Source organism: Nerophis ophidion, linkage group LG03 (assembly GCF_033978795.1).
Source record: "Nerophis ophidion isolate RoL-2023_Sa linkage group LG03, RoL_Noph_v1.0, whole genome shotgun sequence".
NCBI lineage: Eukaryota > Metazoa > Chordata > Actinopteri > Syngnathiformes > Syngnathidae > Nerophis > Nerophis ophidion.
The window spans coordinates 57,929,525-57,943,188 of NC_084613.1; the positions used below are offsets into that span (position 1 = coordinate 57,929,525).

At 41.7% G+C, this 13,664-nt stretch overlaps 2 protein-coding genes across 7 annotated transcripts in view; one reads left to right on the plus strand and one right to left on the minus strand.

Annotated features, from left to right (window-relative positions):
- slc4a1ap (solute carrier family 4 member 1 adaptor protein) overlaps positions 1 to 8,179 on the minus strand; it is a 56,603-nt gene extending 48,424 nt beyond the window's left edge. For all 3 annotated transcript variants that reach the window (XM_061895710.1, XM_061895712.1, XM_061895711.1), the window contains exons 1-2: positions 7,367 to 8,179; positions 36 to 234 (exon numbers count right to left, since the gene is read on the minus strand). In XM_061895710.1, the coding sequence (XP_061751694.1) occupies positions 36 to 234; positions 7,367 to 8,161 (994 nt within the window). In that variant the 5' untranslated portion in view covers positions 8,162 to 8,179. The remainder of the gene's footprint in view (positions 1 to 35; positions 235 to 7,366) is intronic.
- On the plus strand, positions 7,479 to 12,199 carry supt7l (SPT7 like, STAGA complex subunit gamma). 4 transcript variants are annotated; one of them, XM_061895716.1, is made up of 5 exons: positions 7,479 to 7,605; positions 9,028 to 9,498; positions 9,570 to 9,894; positions 11,213 to 11,450; positions 11,626 to 12,199. In XM_061895716.1, the coding sequence occupies exons 2-5, from the start codon at positions 9,077 to 9,079 to the stop codon at positions 11,934 to 11,936; spliced, it is 1,296 nt and encodes a 431-aa protein (XP_061751700.1). In that variant the 5' UTR covers positions 7,479 to 7,605; positions 9,028 to 9,076; the 3' UTR covers positions 11,937 to 12,199. The 4 variants fall into 4 exon arrangements, with proteins under 4 accessions (XP_061751700.1, XP_061751699.1, XP_061751698.1 ...); XM_061895715.1 differs by lacking the exon at positions 7,479 to 7,605 and adding an exon at positions 7,663 to 7,813; XM_061895714.1 differs by lacking the exon at positions 7,479 to 7,605 and adding an exon at positions 7,779 to 8,039.
- Positions 12,200 to 13,664: the final 1,465 nt, after the last annotated feature.

Below are 13,664 nucleotides of genomic sequence, written 5' to 3' on the forward strand. Positions count from 1 at the left end.
TCTAATATACAGTATATGTTAGATAAGAAGCTCACCCATTCCCCATGAACATCCAGATTCTTCACTCGACAGTTTCCTCTTGTCACTTTCGCCTTCAACTTTCTCCTCCCGCTCCTCTTCCTCAGATCCCTCTCCCATCATTCTCTTTTCAAGCTCAGCTCTCTGTTTCTTAGATTGCTCCCTCAGCTCTGTCACTGTTAGTTCAGACTCTTCTTCCTCGTCAAATTCTGGACCCTGAAAGAGCAGAGGAGAGGATTTCATCGAAAGCTAACATTATGTCAAAACAAAGCAAAAAAAAGGCAAAACCAATTATTTTGCTGCCTGAGGATATCATCATCTGCAACTGTTACACACGGATAGAAAACAGACTTTTGATCAATCCAATATACAGTGTCGGCATGTTGGCAAGACAATCAAGAAAAAACACTGCGTATCGAGAAAACAAAAAAGAACTTCATGAAATAGAAGAGCTGCACATAAAAAATATTTTTACGTTTTGTGTGTTTAATTTGTGACTCGTAGTTCCTGCTACAATGTTATACAGAAGTGTACTTAAAACAGCTAAAATGGAACTCTTGCGTGTAAACCGACATCGGCAAAACGAAACAAACGCCGACAGCAACAATTACAAACGCCGACAGCAACAATTACCTGGTGTCAGTGGGCAATACAACAATGATTAGGTCGACATTTTTTATGATCACAAAATTGTTTTAAGGTATTGTTCACACTGCAGGTCCATTTCAATTTTTTTGTCAATATACGACCTGCATCTGATTTATTCCTTACAATTCCGAATTTTTCGTTTCCGACCCAGCCCTCTTTTGTATGTGGAAATAAATCGGATATAAATGCAATGAGTCTTCAATGTGAACACTCCTGCGTTCAGGTTGCATTCATCCGACCAGAACGACGCTAATATGCGACAATTATTTGCCAGAATAAACGGTTACAAAAAAAAAATAGTTGGCAACAGAGAAGAAAACAGGTGAAAATAATATGTTTTAGAAACTCACGTGAAAGTTCCACCACTCTAGTCTCCGACTGCTCGCCCACATAGACGCTCTTCAAACAGACATCCAAGCAAATAATTCCGTAAAACTGCTAGAGCCAAAATACTTGTCCTCTTCCTCCTTAACCTTCTATGCGCAACAATTTGGTTCAGAAAATGTGGACTTTGACTGCACAAAATCCTTGGAATTACTGCAAATGCGCAAGTAGTTATACCAACTAGAATGATTTTACTTTCGTAAACACTGCAACGCCATGACGTCGTGTCTGCATGCGTGTCAGATTGTATTCACATTGGAAATAGCATTTTTTTGGTAATGTGAACGGCTGTCCAATTCGAATTTGACAAAACAGACCTGAATTGGATATTCTGGCCCTGCAGTGTGAACGGAACACGATTGGACACTTTTGTAGACGCTAACTTAAAAGTAGGCATCAATTTTTTAAAGCTCACAGCAGTACTGCCGTACAAAAGCGGCGATCTACATTTTTGCCAGTGGGTGCTCGGACGGGCGGTAAATCTGACGTTACTTTTCTGAGGCTGTGTCTACACTAAGCCGGATAACCCCTTAAATCAGACCTGGGCAAATAAAGGCCCCAGGGGCCAAATGCGGCCCGTTAAGCTTTTCAATCTGGCCCGCCGGACAGTCCCAAATATTTTTTTACATCTTTACGATGGAAAGTGTAGCTGTCATTATGATGTGCATTGATGTTTTCTAATGACCGTAAGTCTTGAACTATTTAAAGTATTTCAATGGTTGGAATCTGCGCTTATTAGGAATATACCAGTTACTATAGAAATCTAATTGGTTACTATGGTCATCTAATTAGTTACTATGGTCATCTACGTCACAGCAGCTCAGACGAGGCACCAAGCAGTGTGGGCGGGAAGCATTTCCACAGACGCGGAAGGAGATTTTCACAACAAAGTTCTAAAGCTTAGTTATATATCAGATTGTAGGTGGGTTTATTTTGTACCCTTCGCGTTCCCATTTCACTGTCCGTTGCATTTTTGTTGCGATTCACTTGATTGTAAAATATTTCAATCGAAAGGGGGTGTGACGTTCATATTTTGTCAATATTCAGTGTTTTATCGTTCATAGAAAACTGTAAAATTCTGTTACGTTTTTTAAAGCAGTTTGTCTTAACGTTTTTAGCATTCAATCAGACATTATTGCAAGGTTTTGTATAAGTGTTTTTAAAAATAGACACACCGGCCCCCAGACACATTTTTTTCTTTAAATGTGGCCCCCGAGTCAAGATAATTGCCAAGTCCTGCCTTAAATGAATAATTATTTAGCCTATGCCCCGCTTCAGCCACATGAAACTATTGTTTAAGGTCCCCCTCTTTGGACAATTTTTTACAATGGTAAGTACACCGTGTATTTCTTGAATCTCCGGCTCTGAGGTATGTATACACTCATTGATCGTTTACAAACTGAGTTTGGAGAGGAAGTGATGCCAGAAAGGCCGCGCCACACACAGGAAGAGATATCAGAAAGAACGCACCACAGCCAGCTTCATAATAAAGCGGTTTCGTAACTCAGAGGTAACCACTGGAAATATGGAGGCGAGTCATTCAGACATGCCAGTGTTTCTCCTTCCGTCTGTACGGACAATTGTGGAAATCACACACGAAACCTTAAAAGTGAGTGATTGCCGCTATTTGGGATACACACTTCTCAGACGGCAAGAGAACTTTCAAACGTTGAGGTCAGCTGTGATTCTACTTACCGAAAAACTTTGTCCATTTTTCGAAGGAGAGACAATAAGAATGCGGGATCCTGTGGATACGATAAAAAAGGTAGCGTGTGCTTTGTATTACCAAGCCGTCGAGGGAAGACGACGGAAAACGGCGATTGCTTTTGGACTGGCAAAACAAACTGTATCAGTTATTGTCCACCATGTATGTTGCGGACTCAACATCTAGGTCCAGAGTATATAAAGTCACCGAAAATGAATCGACAATGAAGGTGAGACAAAAGGAGCGAGGAGTGTCTTGACCAGATATCGATATCCAGAGATTGATTGTTGTAAAATGTTTTTTGTGACATTATGAACTTTCACGTGTCCAATAATGATTTGATTAATTTATGATGGCTTAGGTGTGATTCACTACAATAGGGCTCCACAGCACACTGGATTCCAGTTAATTGAAATACCACAACAATGGATATTGTTCAGATAAGTTAAATGTAAGAACTTGCACACAAAGCAACACTGGAGGTGACTATGACGTGCGCATTTTCCACATGTGCATATTAGGTTGCGTTGCGCCGGCTGCCGGAAGGAAGGAAGTGGTCTTAAATGACCATTGTGTGTGTGTATGGACAAGGATATGGTTAGGCGTTTTTTGCTTGGTGGGAGAAAGAATTTGCCATCAATCCCACGTGGGTGCTCGGCTTTGTCTGTGGGTGCTTGGGCACCACGCCTATGCTGCTATATAAATGTGTCATGGTCAGTTTCACACATTAATGGCAGCAACCCACTGCCACAAATAGATTGCAGTCCTGATTGACACTGGCGCAGTGGGGAGAGTGGCCGTGCGCAACCCGAGCGTCCCTGGTTCAATTCCCACCTAGTACCAACCTCGTCACGTCCGTTGTGTCCTGAGCAAGACACTTCACCCTTGCTCCTGATGGGTGCTGGTTGGCGCCTTCCATGGCAGCTCCCTCCATCAGTGTGTGAATGTGTGTGTGAATGGGTAAATGTGGAAGTAGTGTCAAAGCGCTTTGAGTACCTTGAAGGTAGAAAAGCGCTATACAAGTACAACCCATTTATATATAATCAGATTTTCTCCTATTCTAATTAAAGTGCTAATGCTAGTCGACAGAACTAAACAAATAAAAAATAAAAAATGAATAAAAAATAAAAATAGCACCCAAAGTTAAACTAACAACAACCCAAAAAAAGTACTTACTAGAACAGACCTGGGCAAATTAAGGCCCGGGGGCCACATGCGGCCCGTTAAGCTTTTCAATCTGGCCCACCGGAAATTCTCAAATAATTGTTTTAGATCTTTAAGATGGATCTTTAAGATAGCTGCCATTATGATGTGCAGTGATGTTTTCCAAATTACCATAAGCCTTGAACCATATAAAGTATTTCAATGGTTGGAATCTCCGCTTTTGCATGATATACTAGTTACTATGGTATTCTAAAAGTTACTAGGGTAATCCAATAAATTACTAGGGTAATCTACGTCAGAGCAGCTCAAACGAGGCACCAAACAGTGTGGGTGGGGAGCGTTTCCACAGAGTGTTTCCAGAGTGGCCAGCCTGAAATGGGGGTGTCAGGGACAGACGTGGAAGGATATTTTTGCAACAAAGTTTTACACCTGAGTGATATATCAGATATATCAGATTGTAGGTTGGTTTATTTCTACCTTTCTTGTTCATATTTCGCTGTTTGTTGCATTTTTGTTGTGTTTCGCTTGATTGTAAAATATGTAGATGGAGAGGGTGTGTGGCGTTCATATATTATCAATATTCAGTGTTTTATCCTTCATAGTTAAAATTGTAAGTCCCACATTCTTTATTTTCATGTACATTCTGGGTGTGTCATTCAGTAAATAAATAAAAATTCCATTCTGTTTTTTAAGACGGTCAGTCATAACATTCTAAAGGCCTACTGAAACCCACTACTACCGACCACTTAGTCTGATAGTTTACATATCAATGATGAAATATTAACAATGCAACACATGCCAATACGGTCGATTTAGTTGACTAAATTGCAATTTTAAATTTCCCGCGAGGTATCCTGTTGAAAACGTCGCGGAATGATGACGCGTATGATGACGAGTGCGCGTGACGTCACCGGTGGTAGCGGATATCTGGATATCTGTGTTGCTGAATCTTTTGCAATTTGTTCAATTAATAATGGAGACTACAAAGAAGAATGCTGTTGGTGGAAAGAGGTGTATTGCAGCTGCCTTTAGCAACACAAACACAGCCAGGGTTTCTTTGTTTGTTGTGAAGTTTTAATACGGAACAGAGCGGTCAAGCGGACATGTTTCTCTACCACATGTCAACCGGCATGTTTTGGTGAGAAAATTGTGGTAATAAGTCGGCTCTTACCGTAAACATGAGCGGACCTTGTGTCGTTCTTCCTGTAGCTGTCAAAGAGGCAGCTGCGACTTTCTTGGCTCCTCCATGGCTTCCCTCAGAGACACTGGCGGTCACCACACCTCTCCGACTTTCAGGTATGACTACATAATCTCACTAAAACACTAGTAACACGATAAGCAGATAAGGGATTTTCCAGAATTATCCTAGTAAATGTGTCTAATAACATCTGAATCGCTCCCACTGCCCTCGTCTTTTTTTCTTTTTTTTCTTGTAGTCATTCACTCTCACTATCCTCATCCATGAATCTTTCATCCTCGCTCAAATTAATGGGGAAATTGTCGCTTTCTCGGTCCGAATCGCTCTAGCTGCTGGTGGCTGTGATTGTAAACAGAGGATGTAAGGAGCTCTATAACCAGTGACGTCACGCGTACATCGTCTGCTACTTCTGGTACAGGTGTTGTAGGCACAATACCAATGTGAGCAATTTGCAAAATGCGCAACCGCATTTTGCAAATTTGTATAATGCGCAATCTTTTTACAAATTGTTTCCAGCTATATATTTGAATAATGTGTGGTGCACATTTTGCATATCAATGGGCGCAATTTGTATAATGCACAATCTTTTTGGCAATTTTAGAAATTGCTTCCAGCTATATATTGATTGTGTTGGAAGTTCTGGCTATTAACCCTAACCCTAACCCTTGATGCCATCCACGCAGTGTTGGGAGACTGTTTTGCTGTTCTTCTTCTGTTTGATGTACCTTTCTGTGCAGAATTCCGCAAATTATTCTTCAACCGTCCTCACACCATCCATTTGCACGGTCGCACCATTTTCAAACAAAATCTCGTCTTGTGATATTCAAATTGCCTGCGCACAATGGAAATTAGGTAAAATTTGCAAAGTGTGCGAGATTGGTGAAGTGCTTACAACACAGGCAAGGCTTTTTTATTAGCGACCAAAAGTTGTGAACTTTATCATGGATGTTCCCTACTAAATCCTTATAGCAAAAATAATGGCAATATCGCAAAATGATCAAGTATGACACATAGAATGGACCTGCTACCCCCGTTTAAATAAGAAAATCTCATTTCAGTAGGCCTTTAAGGGTCCATTTTATGTGTCATACTTGATCATTTTGCGATATTGCCATATTTTTGCTGAAAGGATTTAGTAGAGAAAATCCACGATAAAGTTCGCAACTTTCGGTGCTAAGAGAAAAGTTCTGCCTCTACCAGAAGTCGCAGACGATGACGTCACATGTTTGATGGCTCCTCACATATTTACATTGTTTTTAATGGGAGCCTCCAACAAAAAGTGCAATTCGGACCGAGAAAACGACAATTTTCCCATTAATTTGAGCGAGGATGAAAGATTCGTGTTTGAGGATATTGATAGCGACGGACTAGAAAAAAAAAAAAACGCGATTGAATTGGGACAGATTCCGATGTTTTTAGACACATTTACTAGGTTAATTCTGGGAAATCCCTTATCTTTCTATTGTGTTGCTAGGGTTTTAGTGAGTTTAATATTACCTGATAGTCGGAAGGGTGTCTCCACGGGTGTCTTGACGCGCAGTGTCTCAGGGGAGTCGACGGTAGATATGGACGGCACAAGCTCAACTTTTCTCCCGTTAGAACTGACTTTTTAACTATAATTTTCTCACCGAAACCTGCTGGTTGACATGTGGTCAGGATCCATGTTCTCTTGACCGCGCTCTGATCCATAGGAAAGTTTCACCTCCAGGAATTTTAAACAAGGAATCACCGTGTGTTTGTGTGGCTAAAGCTTCCCAACTCCATCTTTCTACTGTGACTTCTCCAATATTAATTGAACAAATTGCAAAAGATTCAGCAACACAGATGTCCAAAAAAACTGTATAATTATTCCGTTAAAGCAGACGACATTTAGCTGTGTGTGTGCGCAGCGCTCTTACTTCCTAAAAACCCGTTACGTCTTGCGTACACGTCATCATTACACGACGTTTCGAAGACAAAACTCCCGGGAAATTTAAACTTGTAATTTAGTAAATTAAAAGGGCCATATTGACATGTGTTGCAATGTTAATATTTCATCATTGATATATAAACTATCAGACTGGGTGGTGGGTAGTAGTGGGTTTCAGTAGGCCTTTAAGCTTTCAATCAGATATTATTGGGACTTTGTGGATTAGTGTTCCTAAAAATAGATATACCAGCCCCCAGTCCCATTTTTTTCTCTAAATTTGGCTCCCCGAGTCAAAATAATTGCCCAGGCCTGTACTAGAAGGGGACGACAAAATATTTACCTGGAGGATGAAAAGTCTAGTGCTGCCTCCAAACTTGAGGACATGTCCAACACGGAGTCTGATGTACGTCTTAGGAGGGATCTTATTCTTGTTGACAACAGTACCGTGCGTGCTGCTGAGGTCGTGGACGTAGAAGCCGGGTTCCTCACCCACACATCCCGTCCCGGGCTGCTGGCGGTATTGAATGACAGCATGGTACCTGGAGATAGAAGGATGCTCCAGAGAGACGTCGCACACCGGTAAACGTCCAACCACAAAGTAACTTTTCAGCGTGAGGGGCACCCGGTCTACTATGGTGCCGTTTTTTAGAATTTCAAGAGCATAGGCGTCGTGTGGTGGCGGGCCAGCCCACTGCGGCTCTGCGTACGGGGCGGGGGGGATGTTGCCAGCAGGCGGTACCTTGCATGTTTTCTCTTTGGCTTCTGCTTTCCCCTTCACCGGAGAAAGGTCTCTATGTTTATCAGTGTTTGTATTCTCTTGTGGCGTTTTGTTATCATCCGCTGATAACCCACAATTAGGGTTAACAACTGGAGCGTCGCCGAGTTCTGCCTTGGTTGTTGTCTCCGCTTCTGGTTTGGATGGAGCAGCAGCGTTTAGACTGCGTTTGCGAGCAAGAGAAGGCACGGCGAATGACGCTGGTTTTTTGAAGGGGGCCGCTGTTTCTTGGTCGTCGGTGGGTATTTCTTTCTTTTCGGGTTGCTCGTCGTGATTAATGGAGGAAAGGCCGTCTATTTCCACCGCGTCGGGGTCTTTTTCATTTGACGAACTCATGTCTTTCTGCTGCGTGGCGGCCATGTTTGTTTGGTGCGACTGCCAATTGTGCCCGGGTTTTGTCTCTTGATACAAAACATACAAAACATTAAAAAAAAAAAAAAAAAAATTCAACAAAACTATAAAAAATATTACCATTGGATTAAATCAGAGGTATTTTTTCTCAATATTTTTTTTTCAGTTTTTGTGAAAGTAAACATATTTTCATATATCACCGGAAAAAGCAAAAGAGTTACTTCCGGTTGAACATTAATTTGAAAAAAAACGAAGCTCATTTGTCCTGACCTCAACAAACCTTTTTTTTTATGGAAAACGTGAGTTACTATTCTGTTTTTTCACAGTAGTAAGCATGCTTTCTGTCAATTTAATATTCATGTACGTAATCGAGTCGCGCGCCGCTAAGCAGTAAACATGTTTTGCCTTTCTAAAGCTAATTGTGTCGACCGCAAAACGTTGTTTTTCATCAATTTTATGAATCAAAAAATGATATACTACCATAAATAGTTTATCGTTATTTTAAGTAGACACAATTGTTGAGCGTATTAAGTGTGTGAGACAAGTAAACAGGGAACGTTAGCCCAATGTAGCTGATTAACACAAAGTGAAGACGTTTCCTTTAATGGACATGTTTACAGCGTACTGGAACTTAAATTGGCGGATGACTCCCTTTAGAAATCATATGTAAACATGTGTTGATGTGCAGATTTGTATTATTGTTTCATTCTGTGATTGTCAACAAGCCACACATTCTAAAAAGTGCACCGGACGTGTCCAAAATAAGAGTCCTTCTGTATTTAAATATTTAATATCAAACTGTTGGAATTCTCATAATTACAGCTATTTTGGCAACTTCTGACATGTTTGTCTCTTATTTGTGTCCATTTTCTCAGTGTGTCGACTGAAGACCAACTTTGATCAACGACGCATCCTCTCATCGTGATGCGCTACTGGGGTGAGATCCCTGGGCCGGCAGGAGCTCCTCCCAGTCGGAGCTCCTTCGATTTGCTCCAGCGTGAGTTTCGGTCAGTGGAGATGCAGGATCCTCCCCTACATCAGCCGTCAGCCCAGCGGCCGCGCCCTACCACGATGCTGGACATCCCTTCGGAGCCTTGCAGTCTCACCATTCACACGGTGCAACTATGCCAGCACGTCCGCCGCCTTCGTGCACTTTTGGCGACTGCCCAGGGTCAGAGCGCGGCGTCCTCCGAGGCTGGCGGAAAGCCCGAGGATGTTGAAACACATCTGTCCTTGCAGCCTCCCACCCCGCCTGCCATGCCTGATGACTTGCTGCCGCTTGACAGCAAAGCTCCCTGGCAGCCGTTCCAGCTCCGCCACAGTGACCCTGAAAGTGACTTCTATAAGTAAGCATTTTTTAATTAGTCTTTCTATGTGGTGTTATCACTTGGTTTCTCATTGGGTTCTCCAATATCAGGGGCAAAGGTGAGCCAGTCACAGAGCTGAGTTGGCCATCCTGCAGACAGCTCCTCTATCAGTCAGTAGCCACCATTTTGGCCCACGCCGGCTTTGAGACAGCCCATGAGAGTGTGCTTGAAACTCTGACCGACCTAGTTCATGAGCACTATCTGCGCCTAACCCGCCTCCTGCGGGTAGCAGTGGACAGGGAGGCCCGGTTGGGGGCCAGCCCCTTTCCAGACGTGATGGAACAGGTATTCCACGAGGTGGGCATCGGCAGTGTGCTGGCCTTGCAACGCTTCTGGCAAGTGCGCATCAAGGATTATCACAGCTACATGTTAAAGGTGAGGGAATAATGCAGCACTGTAATTTGTAGGATTATATCAACTTGTCATGGGTTCTGCCTAATATTGTAAATGCAAATTACAAACCATTCAGCTTGGCAATTAAAGTTCTTTTCCAGGTTGTAGGGGACCTATTCTCCCTTACGTTTAAGTGGAAAAAATTGTGCAATTACGCGGATTTTCTGTGCTGGGCAGTCTTTGCCTGCGCACCTTCATCCAAAATGTGTACTTTGGGTGGCGCAAAACTGAAATTTGGGCGTTCCCAGTCAATCCAGGGCTTGTATGTATTCTCCCATCCACTTGAAGGGGAACTGCAGTTTTTAAAAACGTTTTGCCTTTCATTTACTATCCCTATGTAAAACAGGCACACATGTTTTTTTTTTTTTAAAGCATTGTTACAGGTAGATAAGCACGAGCAAAAGTTAGCTGACAATGGAGGCAATGGGATTCAAACCGTCATTGCGTATATCGCGCCTACAAAGCCCTCGAGAAAAGAATCCAAAAACTGCTAACAATACTCAATTTACATGTTGTGATCTAAATATCTTACCAAGTATTAACGATCTAGTTATTATAAGCCTTAACGTTAAAGTACTACTTTTAGCAGTGCCATGATCACAGAGAGCTAACTAATTTATGAAGGTAATGACATACAAACGGGAGATGAGAGTCTTATTTTATGAAGCCATTTTGTTTTGTGTCAAAAAGCCACATCACCATTTTTAACTGGTCTGCATCAATACCAACATTTTTAAGAAGTCAGTGAAAGTCCACGGCAATCTATAGATTTATTTATGTATTCTAAATTAACGTAACTGCTCCTCACTTCCAAATTTAGCACACCATTAATTGTCTGGTGAAGAATTAATCAATATAAATGATAAATGGGTTGTACTTATATAGCGCTTTTCTACCTTCAAGGTACTCAAAGCGCTTTGACATTACTTCCACATTTACCCATTCACACACACATTCACACACACTGATGGAGGGAGCTGCCATGCAAGGCGCCAACCAGCACCCATCAGGAGCAAGGGTGAAGTGTCTTGCTCAGGACACAACGGACGTGATGAGGTTGGTACTAGGTGGGATTTGAACCAGGGACCCTCGGGTTGCGCACGGCCACTCTCCCACTGCGCCACGCCGTCCCTATTATTAATATTAATCATTATATTTCTGTGAAGTGTGAATACATCACACCATAGTTACTTATTGGTGTTTTAATTCTGACAGGGATACTCAATTATGTGGTGTTATGGACAATCAAGGTTTTATTTTGAATATTAGTGATTTTATATTCATTATTATGTCATTCCAGGTCAGTAATGATCTGTCAGAAGAATATGAAAGGCTGGTGAATCCAGAGAAGGCTCTAGAGGACTCCAAGCCCCCCAGGATCAAGGAGGAACCCATGAATGACATTTCTTTCCCAGTTAGTGAGGAGCCCGAAGCCGACCTAGCCTCTGGGGACCAGACTTTGCCAATGGGGGTTATTGGGGCTCACGGTGAAAGGCTGTCCTCAGGCCTGGACGGCGACCATTCGCCTCACACTTCAGGTAAGCCTGTTTTTTGTTCATGTATGCAAAGAGCATTTATGAATATACAGCACCGGTATATTGGATGAAGCTTCTATATAATAAAACATTTCAGGGATGAGACATGCGCATATAAGCAGCATCCATGTGCAATTTTAATTTTATACCATTAACATTTCTTCATTGTCCTTTAAAGGTGGAGGTGTGGCCAACAACTCCCCTTTGTGGCCACAGGTAAAGGTGGAGCCACAGGATGGCGAAGACGGCCAGGGCGCTGCTGCGCATCATCACCACCACCACCATCATCCTCATCACCACCACCTGGGTGGCGATGTGTTTGAAGAGGGGGGGCCCATGTCCACCATGAGCGAGTCAGGAGGCGCCATGGCACCCTCTCCCGCTGGCTCAGCATCAGACGGCACTTACGCCTCACATTCGCCAGACTCCCTGATGAGTACCTCGCCCGTCTTTAATCACAGACCCAAGAAGCGAGCAAGGAAGATGTGAGGTTGCGGTGAGTGTCGGAGGAAAATAGAAATAGCAAAAAATGACTGCAGACATTAAATTAAACCATTAATTTAATGGTTTAATTAACCATAAATTAATGGTTGATTAATGGTTAATTAATTAATGGTTTAATATTAAACCATTAATGGTTTAATATTAAACCATTAATTTAATATCAGTAAGGTATTACTTTAACAATAATATTGTTGTTGTGATATTATTTTTGCATAACAGCTTATAGTTATAATAAAATGATGAAAACATTTGATGTCTGGGGGTTATTAAAAAGCAAGAACGTAAACTTTGTGTTATATGTGACAAATGAGTATGTTTACTTTATTTATTTAGGACAGAACGAACAAAAATATTTCTTCATCACAATTCAAAAAGGAAAAAAAAAGCATCTCCAATACAATACCGGCATTAGTTTAAAAAAAAAAACAACTAACAACCAAAACTTAATAATAAAAGAAACATTGAGAAACTTATGATGTCCTTCATCAGAAGCAAGGGTGAAGTGTCTTGCTCAGGACACAAAGGACGTAACGAGGTTGGTACTAGGTGGGGATTGAACCAGGGATGCTCGGGTGTGCACGGCCACTCTACCACTGTGCCACGCCGTCCCAGTAATAAACCCACTCATTTGATACATTTCAGCATATGTCTATTAATTATCAGTATAAAAGTTTAAGCTTTTTGCCCTTATATTACATATTTCCCCTATATATTACATATTTTTCTTACACATGTCTCATTTGATTTTATTTGGACAATTTTCAGCGGGCTAACAAAACTAGTTGCGGGCCGCACTTTGACATCCCTGATGTAAATGATTACATTTCACGTTAAAGTCATACCTTAGGTGTCCAGTGTCCAAAACAGCTGCATTTTTGGGGGGAAATTTTGCCAATCGTTCACACTCCTTATAAGAGACAAGAAGACAAAAGTTTTTTTTTTTTGTAAAAATCGTCTTGTTGTAGATGGCTAGCAATGCAGCTGATGGGAGCAATCAAGTTTACCTTTTAAATCACTTTAAACATGCTTAAAAAACTGTCAGTACTTTATTTATGTTCTGTAACCTGTATAATAACCAAGCTGTAGTGACAATGTTGTTGTAAGCGTGAAAACTGAGGAGTTATTTTTCCAGTGTACTAACACATCGGCGTGCTTTTGTATTAGCCGTAAAAGCAAACTACGGCAAGAGATAAACTAGCTTCTACGTCAGGACAAAACGTGTTTGAGTTTGTAATGCACAACGCAATGCGATCGGAGAATGACCTGTACTGACTGGAAAAACATGAACAATCATATTACAGTATTTGTGAAGTATTAGCCCACAGTTCATGTTTTGGTTGTACACAACCAGCTCAACAGCATATGTACTGTAGTTGTCGGGTGATTTGCTGCATGTATTATTAACAATAGAACAGTGGTGACTTACTCGATGGTCTGTTTGGTTAAGCTGTCCGGGGACGTTTCCAGTTGATTTGGGCACTCCAATAATTCTGCATCGCTTAGCTCAAAAGTTCCAGATTTGCAGCGAGACCAAATTGCACCGTTCCTCACTCTCTGGGCTTCTTAGTGCTTGCTTTTATAAGCAGCAGTTGTGTGAATTATATTTATATAGCGCTTTTCTCAAGTGACTCAAAGCGCTTTACATAGTGACACCCAATATCTAAGTTACATTTATACCAGTGTGGGTGGCACTGGGAGCAGGTGGGTAAAGTG

Coding starts and splice junctions, on each gene's coding strand:
- supt7l (XM_061895716.1), top strand. CDS start 9,077: ATGCGCTACTGGGGTGAGATCCCTGGGCCGGCAGGAGCTCCTCCCAGT. Junction 9,895..11,212: donor ATCACAGCTACATGTTAAAG/GTGAGGGAATAA, acceptor ATGTCATTCCAG/GTCAGTAATGATCTGTCAGA. Junction 11,451..11,625: donor CCATTCGCCTCACACTTCAG/GTAAGCCTGTTT, acceptor TGTCCTTTAAAG/GTGGAGGTGTGGCCAACAAC.